Raw genomic sequence first — 15,356 nt, 5'->3', positions numbered from 1 at the left:
TCATTGCTGTAATTGGTCTCCTATTAAAATGTAAATTGTTAAAATGTAAAAATAACATGTCATTTGTTCATTTCTATATATTTTTTCACAAAGTATGTGCCTTTTCATACTTCATGCTTTGTGTTTCAGCCTCACTAAACCAAACTTCCAATACTCCCCTCCCTCTCAAACCTTTCCACTGTCTGTGGAAATCTATTCCTTAATAAAAGGCTCTCTGATGTCCTCACTTTCTCCATGAATGTTCCCTTGACCTTCTTGCTTTATGTCAACATGTCTGTCATAAGACTTCCACTTTTTAAGTTCCACTTTAAGTTCATTTAACTTCCATTTTCCATTTAAGACTCATTAAGACAGCCACCTGGCTGGCTCAGTTGGTGGAGCAGGTGACTCTTAATCTTGGGTTTGTGAGTTTGAGCCCTACATTGGGTATAGAGATTGGCTAAAACTAAAACCTTAAAAAAAAAAAAAAGACATCCACTTTTCATGTAGTGCTTTCAAACAGTAATGGTCACTGGTTCACACAATGTTTTAGGGTTGGGAGATGAAATCAGTGTCTTCTCTCCTCTGTCCCTTTCTTCACATTACCAGTCTTCCATCCTTATGTAAGCTTCCTGCCCCCAACAAGCTTCTTTGATGTTTATGTCAATCAGGTTTATCATATCTCTATCTTCTCCCAGTTTTTTTTTCTTTTTAAAAATTTTTTTAATGTTTATTCATTTTTGAGAGAGAGAAAGAGAGAGAGCAAGCTGGGGAGGGGCAGAGAGAGAGAGGGAGACACAGAATCAGAAGCAGGCTCCAAGCTCCGAGCTGTCAGCACAGAGCCTGACGCAGGGCTTGAACTCAGGAACCGCGAGATCATGACCTGAGCCAAAGTCGGACACTTAACTGATTGAGCCACCCAGGCGCCCCATATCTTCTCCCAGTTTCTTAACCACTGTCCCCAAATTATTGCCTGTTTTTAAAGTCTTGTTCTCAGCCTCCTTTAACTTTCATGTTGATGAATTTTCTTGTACGTTGGACTTTCTTGTTCTTAAGATCTTCATTTCTAATGGCCTTTAGTACCACATCACTTGAGATTCATGGCTGTATCATGGGCCTTATCTTCCCCCGCAGCTGTTCAAACTCTAAAATACTGAAGTCCTACATCTTAATTTTTTGTGACAACTTCCTTTGCTTGCATATTTCTGTGGTTGCTCAAAAGCAGTTATCCAAAGCTGAACTCAGAATCTTCCTTATTGAACCTGCTGCTTCTCCTGAGGTTTCCTATTTTTTAATATAATCCATCCTTTACCAAGTTGTCCAAGCTATAAATTTGGAATTCATTCTTGATTTTTTTTTCTTTTTCATCAGCTGCTTCTCTTCACCTGATACTGTTAATTCTATCATAAATATTTCTCAGATCCATCTACTTGTCCCTGTCCCCATTCTCGTTTCTGGGTGCAAGGCTGGGGTTTTGCAGCAGCCTCTTAAGTAAGCCTCCTGCTCTAGTCCTGCCCCTCTGATAACCGTTTTTCAGCCTGACCACCAAAGTGGGTCTAAAGTGGAAATTATCATGTCACGCTCCTGTTTAACATCCCAATCTTACATCAAATATACCGGTTAGAGGCCCTGTTTAATCTGACCCTGCTTACCTCTCTAGCCTTAATTCTTGTCTCTTTCCCTGTAAACACTATGATTCAGTCATATTTAATTTATTTCAGTTCCTGGAACATGACATTGACTTATTTTAGCCCTGGGCCTTAGAGTATGTTCTTTCTGCCTCACAAATTCTTCCCCTTTTTGTTAACTTGGTAAATTCCTACTCATCCTTCAGGCTTTAGCTTCCTCGATAAAGCCTCTCCTAATCCCCTTAATACTAGATAGGTGCCCCTGCTCTGCATTTTGGCACCCTAAATTTCCTCCATTATAGCCCTTACCACACTGCATTGTAATCTCCTATTTACTGTATCCTCCACAAGATTATAAATTTTGTGAGGACAGGAATGTGTCAACAGCACTTAGAATAATTTCAGCCCCTAGTAGGCACTCGGTATGTTATTTGATAAATTAATAAATAAGGGAAGAAAGGAAGGATAAGATTTCTTTTTGAGAATAGCAGAGATTAGGTTAGATGAGATCCCATCACACAGTACCTATTTAAAATACCATGACAAAAATTTTTTTAGCATGTAAATTACTTCAGTGGGAAAGGAAACAAAAGCAAGGAGATTAATCAGGAGATTGTGATACTGTTGCATTGATGTGATCCAAAGAGCCCAAACTTGAGTTGAGGCACTTACAATAGAAAGCATAACAATTTTATAAAAGAAGGCTTAACAGAACTTGACCACTGGGATGGAAGGTGGAAGGCAAAACGGAAAATGCCTATAGTTCTTTGCCTTTGGTGGTACCAATGATAGAAATAGGGAATTTGGATAATAAGTTTTGTAAAAAAAACAAACAAACAGAATTTTCAGAAGTTTTAGATTTATATATTAAGTTAAATCTTAAAGGAAAAGAGTGCACTGATTCTAGAGGCAAGAAGTATCTTTTAAAATGCTTTTTAGTAAAATATACTAAGTGGAGATTTTAGTTATAAATGCAACTTTTGAATTTGTTGAATTTTAAGGAACTCACAATCTCACAAGCTGCTATTTTCCTGAGAAGCAGTCAACATCTAAACAAAATGACTCAATTTTGCGTGTGACTTTTGGTTGTCCTAGATATAAAAGAGTTGTGGGTTTTTTGGATACTATAGACATTTTTACAGAAATCCATTACAGAGCAAGAATGACAATATATAAAAACATCTTGAACAGTTATTTCTCATTTAAAGAAAAAAAAAAAGATCCGTAATATGGCATTTCTCCAAGTCTTTCTTACTATCATTTTGGCAACAGAGAGTTGGAACTTCTTTGAAAGATCAGCAACAGAGATGAGATTTAGAGGTCATTTGTCTAAAGTTGATTAATGAGTCCCTAAGAATAGGTAAACTTGATAAGGGGAAGATTGTAGAGGCAAAAGAACAGAAAGAATGGATGATTATTGCTGAATCTTTATAACCTCCACTCTCACAGAGGATAATTTAGAAGTGTCAGCAATATATAATAGAAGGGGTGATTAAAGAAATGAGAGGAATATCTAAGTGTTACACAATGATGAAGAAGTAAAGTAGTAGGAAATGGAGCCATATCACAATGAACTAACAAGGGAGGAGCGCCTGTGTGGTTCAGTATCCCTGACTTTCTCTGTCCCTCCTCTGCTCTCCCCTAGTTCTCTCTTGCATGTGCAAAATAAACAAAAAAACATTAAACAAAATAAACAAACAAGAGAGTGAACAATTTTCTGTTCTCAGTTCCTACAAGGAAACATTAAATGTCCAGGGAGAGCCTCATGAATTTAAAATTACTTATCCTAGAATTGTAGAGTATTCATAATCTGAAACTCAGTGACCAGTCCTGATCTTCTGAGGTTCCTCAAACCCGTGTGCTCAGTGTCCTCTAGCACAAACTTTGAGGTCTCTATGATTTTATTCCCCACCCAGCTCTTTACCTCATTTAAATCTTAGCCAAGGGCCCAACCTAAGCTTCCTCTAATTCATATTGTCTTCCCTAAATCCTATAGTGATCTCTTTGTGTGTCCCTGATTTTCCCTTTAACCTGAATCTTTAGATTTTTGCTTTTTTCCTTTGTCTTCCCACTGAGACTGTGAGCATTTTTTAAAATTTTTTATTTATTTTGTTTATTTTTTTAATGTTTATTTATTTTTGAGAGAGAGAGAGTGTGAGTGGGGGAAGGGCAGAGAGAGAGGGAAACACAGAATCTGAAACAGGCTCCAGGCTCCAAGCTGCCTGCACAGAGCCTGACATGAGGCTGGGAGTCACAAACTGTGAGATCATGACCTGAGCTGAAGTCGGATGATTAACCGAGTGCCACCCAGGCGCCCCATGACTGTGAGCATGTTAAGCACAAGATCCATGAGTCCTATTTGCTGTTTAATTCTTTGAGCACTGTCAGACCTCAGTGACACTAGTAAAAGTGAATGATTTGTAAAAAATTAGCTCTAAGGTGCCAATCAGAACTAAAGTGTTTTAGATCTTAAATACTGCATACTGCCATGTATGTAGTAAGTCCTAAAAGAACCACATGTTACTATATCTCTCGGGGAAAATCAAAATGTGCTTGGTTGACGTGATTACAGTGAATTCTTAATAGTTTATAATCAAAGAAAATCTAATTGTTTTCACCAATATGTTTATATACTTTCTATAATAAAAATACCTAGTATATTGAATATGTACAAATGATGTTTTTATACATCAATGCTAGTTTTATAAAATTATAACTCCTTTATTTTATCAATGCAGTCTTTTTACTAATAAATACACTGTTCACTTCATTGAGTCGATCATGACATTGGTGCTCTATGAGAGCCGGTACATATAGTAGTTAAAACTATGGGCCCTGCAGTTCAGCCCAGACCCTACCACTTATTAGCAGTATGCATTCTGCTATGGCCCTTAATCTCTCTGAGCTTCAGTTTCTTCATCTGTAAAATGGGTCATATCTACCTTCCTCATTGCCGAGAGAATTGAATGACATAATCCACATAAAGAGTGGAGCACAGTGCCTGCCACTCACTGTTAGATATAATGATTAGTCACTGTAATGAAATTTTCTGTGATTTAATGGTGCTACCAGAGAAAACAGTGCCACCAGTTTTTACAGGTTAATTTTACGGGTGGTATTTCTGTCAACTTTTAAAACCATTTACACCCACTATTTTATGTGATACTTTGATCATAAAATAGTAGGTTCTTTTCATAGTTATGTAGAATTGAGTTGGCTAGCTTCCTTGCGTTCCACTACTTATAATTTCGTAGTGACAAGGTTGGTCAATGTGGAACAAAATATCTCTGACATGGTTTTCTTTCATTATATGATGCAGGATGCTGTATCACAAGATGAATCCAGGATCTCCCTCTCTCTAAATCTTTAAGAGTCAAATCAAAGTTAACTCCCAGGTACAGAAGAATCATGAAAATAAAACAGATATACTGTATTCTCCAGGGGATAATTCTAAAATAAACTTTTGTAAATGATAAAGTATCTTGTGTAGGATTTTACTACCTATAACTGGTAGATTATAGTTAGAAAATATTATAAACATAAAGCCTGACCACATTGTGTCCTAAACACTGAAGGCAAACCATATTGTGGGGATTTCATTTTAACCACAGAGAAATTGTAACAAGTCCAAAACCACAGAACCCAAGTAAGTAGTAGATCCGGGAATAGAACCGAAAAGGCTCTGATTCCTCCTCACATATGGAGACCACAAGGTTCTGCTGCTTCTGAACATAATGACAGATCATCTAATGCTGCTAGCCATCTGTACATGACACATCAGGGGCAGACTGTATGAGGGAGGGCACTGTCTAAAAGCATGCAGCCTTTACTTTCTAAAGGCCTGTGTAGAAACCAGAGAAGTGGGGAAGGAGCCTTTATAAACACCAGATGATTATCAACTGATATTTGTGTTTGGGATAATCTGTTGCTACCACAAAGTTTGCTTCTTTGCTAAGGTTGTAAAAGAAAAGCAGTAGGTTATAACCATAGAAATGCTTTTGTCCGTTCTTAAAAACATCTTAGTAATTTTTAAGAAAGCTAGCTAAAGAGTTTCCTAGAATGGCATCATATATATAAGGAGCCTAAAAATTGTATGTTCCTTTCAAGATTTGACCCCACTCCCACATGTTACTTTTAAATTTTTGCTCCTTTTGCCTTTAGTTGATTTCCAGAGCACTGAAATGATGATTTTGAAGGATTTGTTCTGCTTTATTGTTGCCGTTTGAGGAAAAATTTTCCCAGCCTCCTCAATGTATCATGCTTTATTCCTCTTTACTATTTTATATGGATAAAAGTTTATTGTTATTATATTTTACTGTTTTATTATATCATAAACTTTTTTGTGGGATTATTTTCTTTCTACCCATGAAAAGTTCCTTTAGTTGAAGTCTTTTGGTTTTTATTTATCTAAAGATGTCTTTGTTTCAACCTTACTTAAAAAGAATTTTTCTTACTTACATTTCTTTTTTTATTGAAGTATAGTTGATGCATAATTCAACCTTTTGAAGAATGGCTTTGATAGATATTCTGTTCTAGGATGACAGTTATTTTCTCTTAGGCACTTGAAGATACCCACTATCTGTGGCTTCTATTGTTCCTGTTAAGTGAAAATTATTTCAGATTATAGGGCACTCACGTACCTGTCTTCACACATCGAGAACTTACATTTACCACTTAATCCTGATAACAACCTTATGATAATATTTTATTCTCATTTTTCTCATTTATTCTAGTAGAGCTACAGAGGCACAGCACAGTAAAGAATACAGAATGAGTGTGGAGAACAAGATTACAGCCCAAGAGCACTGACTCTAAAGCCTGTGTTTTTAGACCATTGCCACAGCCAAGTGGATACATAAAGAGAAAGATGAGAGATAAATAATATTATTAAATATTAAAGATATTTAGGTGTGCCTGGGTGCCTCAGTCTGTTAAGCGCCGACTTTGGCTCAGGTCATGATCTTGCAGTTTGTGAGTTCGAGCCCCGCGTTGGGCTCTGTGCTGACAGCTCAGAGCCTGGAGCTTGCTTCAGATTCTGTGTCTGCCTTTTTCCCTCTGGCCCTCCCCTGCTTGTGCTCTTTCTCTCTCTCTCTCTCAAAAATAAACATTAAAAATAAAAGAAATAAAGACATTTAAAAACTGTAGTAATTAAAACAGAGTCATTTTTTTCTGGATAAAGAGATTAGTACCCTAATCGTTGCTATTGGACTGTTATTACCAGGAAGTATCAACAAACTGTGCCTGTTTTTCTCATGTGTAAGATAATAATAATACTACTTGCCTCATAGAATGGTTGTAAAGAATAAGCAAGTATGTACAGACATATCCATATTACTTTAAAGTGAAAAAATATTTGTTGTCATTAGCATCAGTAGACTAAAAGGAACAGCACATCAATGTCACTCCTCATCAGGGGAATACAAATCAAAACCACACGGAGATACCACCTTTCGCCGGTCAGAGTGGCTAAAATGAACAAGTTAGGAAACTATAGATGCTGGCGAGGATGTGGAGAAACGGGAACCCTCTTGCACTGTTGGTGGGAATGCAAACTGATGCAGCCGCTCTGGAAAACAGTGTGGAGGTTCCTCAAAAAGCTAAAAATAGATCTACCTTATGGCCCAGCAATAGCACTGCTAGGAATTTACCCAAGGTATACAGGAGTGCTGATGCATAGGGCACTTTCAACAATAGCCAAATTATGGAAAGAGCCTGAATGTGCATCAACTGACGAATGGCTAAAGAAGATGTGGTTTATATATACAATGGAATACTACTTGGCAATGAGAAAGAATGAAATCTGGCCATTTGTAGCAACATGGATGGAACTGGAGAGTATTATGCTAAGTGAAATAAGTCATACAGAGAAAGACACATACCGTATGTTTTCACTCTTAGGTGGATCCTGAGAAACTTAACAGAAGACCAGAGGGGAGGGGAAGGGAGAAAAAAAAAGTTACAGAGAGGGAAGGAGGCAAGTCATAAGAGACTCTTAAATACAGAGAACAAACTGAGGGTTGATGAGGGGTGGGGGAAAGGGGAAAGTGGGTGATGGGCATTGAGGAGGGCACCTGTTGGGATGAGCACTCACTGGGTGTTGTATGGAAACCACTTTGACAATAAATTATATATAAAAAATAAATAAAAGGAAAAGCACAGAAACCAACCCTGCTATCTATCAGAATATAGTATTTGATTACAGGTGTTGAGAGGAAATGATGACTATTAAATAAATAGTGCTGGCATAGTTGGATGAATTATATAGAAAATAGAAATTTTGAATATATTTAAAAAAAAATACATTCAGGGGTGCCTGGGTGGCTCAGTCGATTGAGTGTCCCACTCGGCTCAGTTCATGATCTTGTGGTCTGTGACTTTGAGCCCTGCGTCGGGCTCTGTGCTGACAGCTCAGAGCCTGGAGCCTGCTTTGGATTCTGTGTCTCTCTCTCTCTCTGCCCCTCCCCTGCTCATGCTCTGTCTCTGTCAAAAATAAATAAACATTAAAAAAATTTTTTTTAAACTACATCCAAACAGTAAAAAAATAATACCAGATATAGAGATTATTTCCTAAATCTATGATATCACCAGAAGAAATTTTTGATTAATATTTAAATGTAGAGAAGACTGTAGTAAGAAGACTGTCAAGGGCAGAAACTGTAAAGAAAAAGAGAGATCTGACAACATAAAAATTTTAAATTCCTTTTGTGAAAACAAACAGGAACATTGTAAATGATTAATGGCACAATATACTAGAGTAGGGAAACCATATGCAACATATATAACAAGTTAATATTCTTAACATTATGTAAAGAGTTCTTATGAAATAATAAAGGAACATAAGAATAGAGCCAAAAAACATAATCTGACAGAAAGGATTACAAATGACCAAATGACATAAAAAAAGATGTTGGACTTCACTAGGAATCAGTGAATCAATCAATAAAAATTCGGAAACCAGTTTCCCCTATGAATTTAATGGTGATTGAAAAAGATTCTCCACCAAGGGCAAATATAATAATATATAAATTACCACAATGGAAGAAAAATAACTGATTCACAAAGTATTTGGTTGGGTAAGGAAAGACCTCTTCTGGAAAGTTTGAGATGGCCTTTGAATTATTGGCAAAATATTGACAAGAAGTGAGAAATGAGGGAAAGTTTATCACCCTCTCTTCTGAAAAAATTGGCATCATGGGGGAAGAAAGATAAGGAACCATAGCTTTGATTTTGTCATGACCAAGGGATGTGGTATTAAAATCAGGAATTAGAAGATATCTATAAGTTACCTTCTTCCAACAAAAACTTGTTGTGCACTTATAGGTACTGTGGGAAAATAATGAATTTAATTGTGGATTTTCTGGTTTGAGGTACATTCAAGTAAAATTATCCAGCTGGTTGTGGGATATGCATGTCTGAAGTTGATAGGAATAGACTAGGGATGCACATTTTGGGAGTCAGTATATATGGTTGATAATGAAAACCATAAGCAGGATTGAGATTTTATAGGATACACACACGCTCATACACAGTAGCCAATGACAGAGTAGTAGAAAACACCAATGTTTAGGTGCTAAGGATGCCACAAAGTAGAAAGAAGAAATAATCACAAATTTAGGAGAAGGCACAGAAAAGTATGACATTTTAGAAGGCTGGGGAATAGAATTTCAAGAAAAAAGACAAACAGATTAGTGGCAATGCAGCAAAGAGGTCCGGTAAATTAAAGATTGATAATAGTGTTCAATTAGATTTAGTCAGGAAATATTTTAACTTGAGAACAACAATTTTACTAGAATAATGAGGGTAGATAGGAAACTCCAGGGGATTGAGAAATAAATAAGAGATGAACTGTAAACTACTATTTCAAGCACATTAAATAGGAAAAACATGGGGTCAAGAGAGAACTTTTTCCCTTTAATGAGAGATTCAAACTCAATCAGGTGAGAGGATGGAACTTCTCTAGAAGAAGTTATAAGTACAAGGGAGGGAGCTAACTGAGAAGAAGGGAGTGAGAATGTGGCACCTGTGGTGAGGTACCTTGAAGAGGAGGAGGAATACCTTGTCCACTGATGCCTGAAGAATACAGCTAAAGATAGAGGCCGGGGTCAGGGTGGGGGGCACAGTTGAGGGAGATCATGTATTATGCCCTCACTATGCCAGATGTGGGAGACATGTGAAGAGGTCAAGATTTTAAAGGATTGGGAAAGCTTGGGAATAGCCACTGGGTATAATGGAAGTGGAAGCTGACCAAGAACAAATAAGAGGAATCACATGTAGGGTGGCAGTGGGAGTCTAGCCAAGGTTGGAGACATATAACTGTAGTGGCAAGGCATGGCTATATGGCTTTCTCTGGCAACTCTTAGAATCCTGGGTTATCAATAATGTTAATTCCTCTTGCTTTGGATAGGTTACCCAGGTGGATGATCATATAAGGGGTCAGACAAGTAAGCTATTAATATCAGAAGTAAAAATCTGTCCAATATACTTCAAAGCTCAAAGCCTTTCAGTGTTTGGCCATTAATATAGAATAAAAACCAGAATCCTAGGCTAGAATTTTAAGGTTTCCAATATAAAATTCTGACCTTATTTTTAGTACACCCTTACATGTATCACCACATTATAGCCAAATAGGGTTTCTTGCTATTTTTTGAAAATTTTTTTCTTTCTCAATTTGCATCTCATGTTGCTTCTGGTATTTACCTGGCTTATAAAAACCTACATCTCTGTTCCTTAAAACTCAGTTCATTTGTGGGCACCTAGGTGGCTCAGTTGGTTAAGTATCTGACTTCGGCTCGGGTCATGAACTCATAGTTTGTGGGTTCAAGCCCCGGGTTGGGCTCTGTGCTGACAGCTCAGAGCATGGAGCCTGCTTCAGATTCTGTGTCTCCCTCTCTCTCTGCCCCTCCCCTGCTCACACTCTGTTTCTGTCTCTCTCTCTCTCAAAAATAAATAAACATTAAAAAAAAAAAACAACAACTCAGTTCATTTATTACCAGGTCTGTGATTCCAGCCTGAAGTAATATCTGTCCTCTCAACATCTATAATTGCTTGTTTATATCACTTTTATGTTACTTTCTATTTTTTCAAAAACTTTCTAAAAATTACTAAATTTTAAATTCTTTGATGATAGGGACCTTATTTTTCTCATTTTTGTATTATTTCGCAGTGCCAACACAATGCTTTTTCTGTACTAAGTATGCAGTGAATATTTGCTGAACAGACATTGTATTACATACTTATATTAAGTAGCAAAATAGAACCTTTAAAAGAAAAGGTTTTATCTTTTCTGTAGACTGATTTCAAAGGTTTATTTGTATGTTATTTCATGAACCTCTTCTAAAGTGAATGTTTTGTCCCATAGGTATGGGATGAATTGCCTTATTCAATTTGAAGACTTTGCCAATATAAATGCGTTTCGTCTCCTGAAGAAATATCAAAACCAGTATTGCACATTCAATGATGATATTCAAGGTAAGCTGGACAGGGAAGGAAGTGAAGATACAGAATGCATAGGGCAAAAGGGCCCAGATATTCCCATGAGGTTAAAGACTGTGTGTAATAGGGGGCACCTGGGTGGCACCTCAGTCTGTTAAGCCTCCGAGTCTGGGTTTTGACTTAAGTCATGATCTTAGGGTTCATGAGTTCCAGCTCCACATTGAGCCCCTCGTTGGGCTCTGCACTGACAGCGCAGAGCCTGCTTGGGATTCTCAGTCTCCCTCTCTTTAAAACATAAGTAAACTTAAAAAAAAATAATAAATTGGATGTTTAAAATGAAAGAATCGGCATAATGGGGAAAATTGAATCACCTGGAAAGGTAGGAGGTTGTAGACCATGAGTGAGGTATTCTAATGTAGTATTTGAAAGAAGCATTAGATCTGAGTGGTGATAAGTGCCAACGGGGAACTTAGCAGGAAGACAGCCAATGTGAAATAAAATGTTGAATGCTATTGGAAATGAGGTGGTCTAAGAAGAGTTTAAATGTAAGACGAGGATGCTAATAATGTTTGTCTATTCATAGAGTTTTTATTGAGGACAAGTAATTATGTGTGAAAATACCCTCTGAACTGAGTTGTACTTTACAAATATAACTTTTAAAATTCACTATGCTTAAATTCTGTATTGTGACATAACTATATGAATATAATGTGTTTAAAAATAATGAGCCTCTGTACCTTTTGAGGCACACTAAAGCAATTGGTTGAGTCTTTCTTTCCCCCCAAATCCTTTGTGATGTTAATCACATGGTTACTGTAGTATCATTTTCATGATAAAGATGCTGCTATACGTTACTTCAACTTTATTTTCTTTCTTTTTTATTTAAATTTCTTTTTGAATATTTATTCATGAGAAGTGAATATTTGGAGAAATTCAAAAGGGAAGTAAAGAATCTAATTTTACAGCACTATAGTTCTATTATAGCTATAACTTGAAGATACATATATAGTGATAGCGTGCTTTTGGTGCTGCAGACAGATTTTGTAGACCAGTGACTGGGTCACTTACCAGTTAATTTTGTAGTGGTCTCTAAAATAGTCACATTAGGGGCATCTGGCTGGCTCAGTTGGTAGAGCATTGACTCTCGATCTTAAGGTTGTGAGTTCAAGCCCCACATTGGGCATAAAGATTACTTAAAATCTTAAAAAAAAAAAAAATAGCCACATTCACTGCTGAAAAAACTATCCTTTCTTTAATATTCTTATCTTTTGATTTTGTGGGTCCCACAGAAATATCCATCTTTACAGACTGATATTACATACTTTTGAATCAATACACAGAATTAATAGGCATCAGAGTTCAGTTTAAGACAAACAGTGCTAAATCCAAATTATCAAACAAAATGAGCAGTTTGGAATTAGGGTCAGAGCTCCTATCGACTTAGTCAGAATTTAGAGGTCAAGGCCTAGGCTGCATCAGAATTAAAGTCAGGAGCACAAGAAATCTGAGGCAGATGCTTACTTAAGTCAAGGCCAAGAGTATTGCATGTGGAATTGCTCTGGAGTGTCCACAACAGAATATTCCCCACTCCACCCAGCGGGTCACCACAGTGGAGGCATTAAATAACTAATTTTTCACCCCAGCAAATCTGTCCTAAAATAAAATCTGCATGTTTACCTCTTTACACATAGGAATTTTAGAGTATGACTGCCTTAGCCAACAAAAAGACAGATTTGAGAAAAAATGGGCCCAATCTCTGACTAGAGAAAACTTTTGGCAAGTTATTGGGGTTCTGATTAGAAACAACGAAATCATTTTGTGCATTTCTCCATACCAAAATAGTGTCCTTAGTGACACATTATCCCCATATGTTTCTATTTTACCTTTTTAACCTTATGTTTTTACCATTTTGCCCACAATGTAATACTTTCCCCACTGTGGGCATAGAAATTGCATTCCAGTGCCAAGGAAAATAATTATGTAGCTATTACAGCCTTACCATGTAAATAAATGTTTCACACTGGACCCTGGGGAGAACTTTTTTCTTTTCTTTTCTTTTCTTTTTTTTAACAGATGTGTTATTTAAAGATATTTTATGAAAAGTATTTGATTTTAAAAATCTTATAATTTATCTAAATGATCTAAAATAATTTTAAATGATAGAGATTTTGGTTTTAGATAGAGATTTGGACCTTAATGCATTCTAATTATAATTATTTTTAACTGGAAAAAATGTGCCAGTTAAATATGTTAAGAAATTGGACATTTAATTCTATAATCTGAATTCAGCAAATTCAGATCAAAACAATAAGGTCTCATCCTCTGGTCATTTAAAATCAATGACAAAAAAGAGGTTTTTCTTCTCATAATACCCTCTCTGGAATGGCTGTTCTCTAACATAACATTGTAAATATTTTACAAAGAATATTCAGCCATAATAAACAAGTTTGTTAGGATTTTTTAAAAAAATAAGGTAGATATAGCCTAATCTTATACTAAATGCTTTGATAATGGAAAAGATCAAAAATCAGACATGATAGAACGGACTTTTCACAAAAGAAGGAAGACTGTTGGCCAGAAAACATGCTTCAAAGTTTAACACCACTGAGTTTTAAAAACCATATTAAAAAGCAAATGAAAAACTGATTTTCTGTATCAAGCTGGCAAAGATTTTCTATAGTAATCCCAACTGTTAACAATGCTGTAAGAAGATGAGCACTCATATATCGATGGTGGAAATATAAACTGGTGCAACTCTTGGGAAGGCAGTATGTGTCAAAAACCTTGAAAGTCTACGGCTCTTTGAGCCAACAATTCCATTTGTAGAAATTTATCCTGAGCAAGTAAAAGTATGTAAAGCAAATGTACAAGGATATTTATTTATTTTAAGTATGTGTTTATTATTTTAATGGAGATATAATTGACATGTAACACTATTAGTTTTAAGTGCAATATAATGATTTGGTATATGTATATATTGCAAAATGACTGCCACAGTAAGTTAACATCTATCACCATGTATGGTTACAGTTTCTTGTGACAAGAACTTTTAAAATTTACTCTTAGCAACTTCCAGATACACAATACAGTATGTCACCAGGCTGTACATGACATCTGCAGGACTTATTTATTTACTTTTAAATGTTTATTCATTTTGAGAAGGAGAGAGAGAGAAAGAACACAAGCAGGGGAGGGGCAGAGAGAGAGGGGAACAGAATATCTGAAGCAGGCTCCATGCTGACAGCAGAGAGCCAGAAGCGGGGCTCGAATTCACTAACCTTGAGATCATGACATGAGGCAAAGTTGGATGCTTAACCGACTGAAACACCCACATGCCCCAGGACTTATTTATTTTATAACTGGAAATTTGTACCTTTTGAAAACCTTCATGCCTTTTGCCCACTTCCCAACCCCAGCCTCTGGGAGCCACCAATCTGTTCTCTATGAATTTGGCTTTTTGGTTTTGGTTTTGTTTTAGATTCCACATATAAGTGAGTATTTGTCTTTCTCCATCTGACTTATTTCACTTAGCCTCATACCCTCAAGATCCATTTCTGTTGTCGCAGATATTAGGATTTCCTTCTTTTCTTATGGCTGAATAATATTCCAGTGTGTGTGTGTGTGTGTGTGTGTGTGTGTGTGTGTGTGTGTGTATCACATTTTTTAAATTCATTCATCCATCGATAGACATTTTAGATTTTTTTCCATGTCTTGGCAATTGTAAATAATATTGCAATGAACATGGGGTTGCAGATAATCTTTTCAAGATAGTGATTTCATTCCTTTTGATAAATACCCAGAAGAGAAATTGCTGGATCATATGGTAGTTTTATCTTTAATTTTTTGAAGAATCTCTATACTTTTTTTCATAGTGGCCGCACCAATTTACTTTCCACCAGTGGTGCACCAGAGTTCGCTTTTCTCCACATCCTTGCCAACACTTGTTACTTCTTGTGTCTGGTAATAACCCTTCTAACAGGTGCAAAGTGATACCTCGTATGGTTTTGATTTGCATTTCTGTGATGATTAGTGATGTCGAGCACGTTTTCCTATACCTATTGGCCATTTGTGTATCTTCTTTGGTAGAATATCTGTTTAGATAAGGATACTTATTGTTATTAATAGTATTGTTAACATTAGTTATATATTATTAACATTATTTTGCAATGTTATTTTTTCAATTATTCTCTGATCATAAATGATCTTTTTTAAAAGCATGTATATTCTTGTGAATCGAAGCAAATATTTTAAAAGAATGATATATGTAATAAAAATTGAATTGAGCTTTTAGATTATTATAATAAAGAACAAAGACAC

At 36.2% G+C, this 15,356-nt stretch overlaps 1 protein-coding gene across 1 annotated transcript in view; it reads left to right on the top strand.

The window, feature by feature from the left end:
* The window catches only part of ME1 (malic enzyme 1), a 189,691-nt gene that overhangs the window by 128,449 nt on the left and 45,886 nt on the right, over window positions 1-15,356 (top strand). The window contains exon 7 of the mRNA XM_045498908.1: window positions 10,966-11,075. Within this exon, the coding sequence (XP_045354864.1) occupies window positions 10,966-11,075 (110 nt within the window). The remainder of the gene's footprint in view (window positions 1-10,965; window positions 11,076-15,356) is intronic.

This window comes from Leopardus geoffroyi, chromosome B2 (genome assembly GCF_018350155.1).
Source record: "Leopardus geoffroyi isolate Oge1 chromosome B2, O.geoffroyi_Oge1_pat1.0, whole genome shotgun sequence".
NCBI classification, from domain to species: domain Eukaryota; kingdom Metazoa; phylum Chordata; class Mammalia; order Carnivora; family Felidae; genus Leopardus; species Leopardus geoffroyi.
This window is presented reverse-complemented; position numbering and strand designations above follow the sequence as displayed.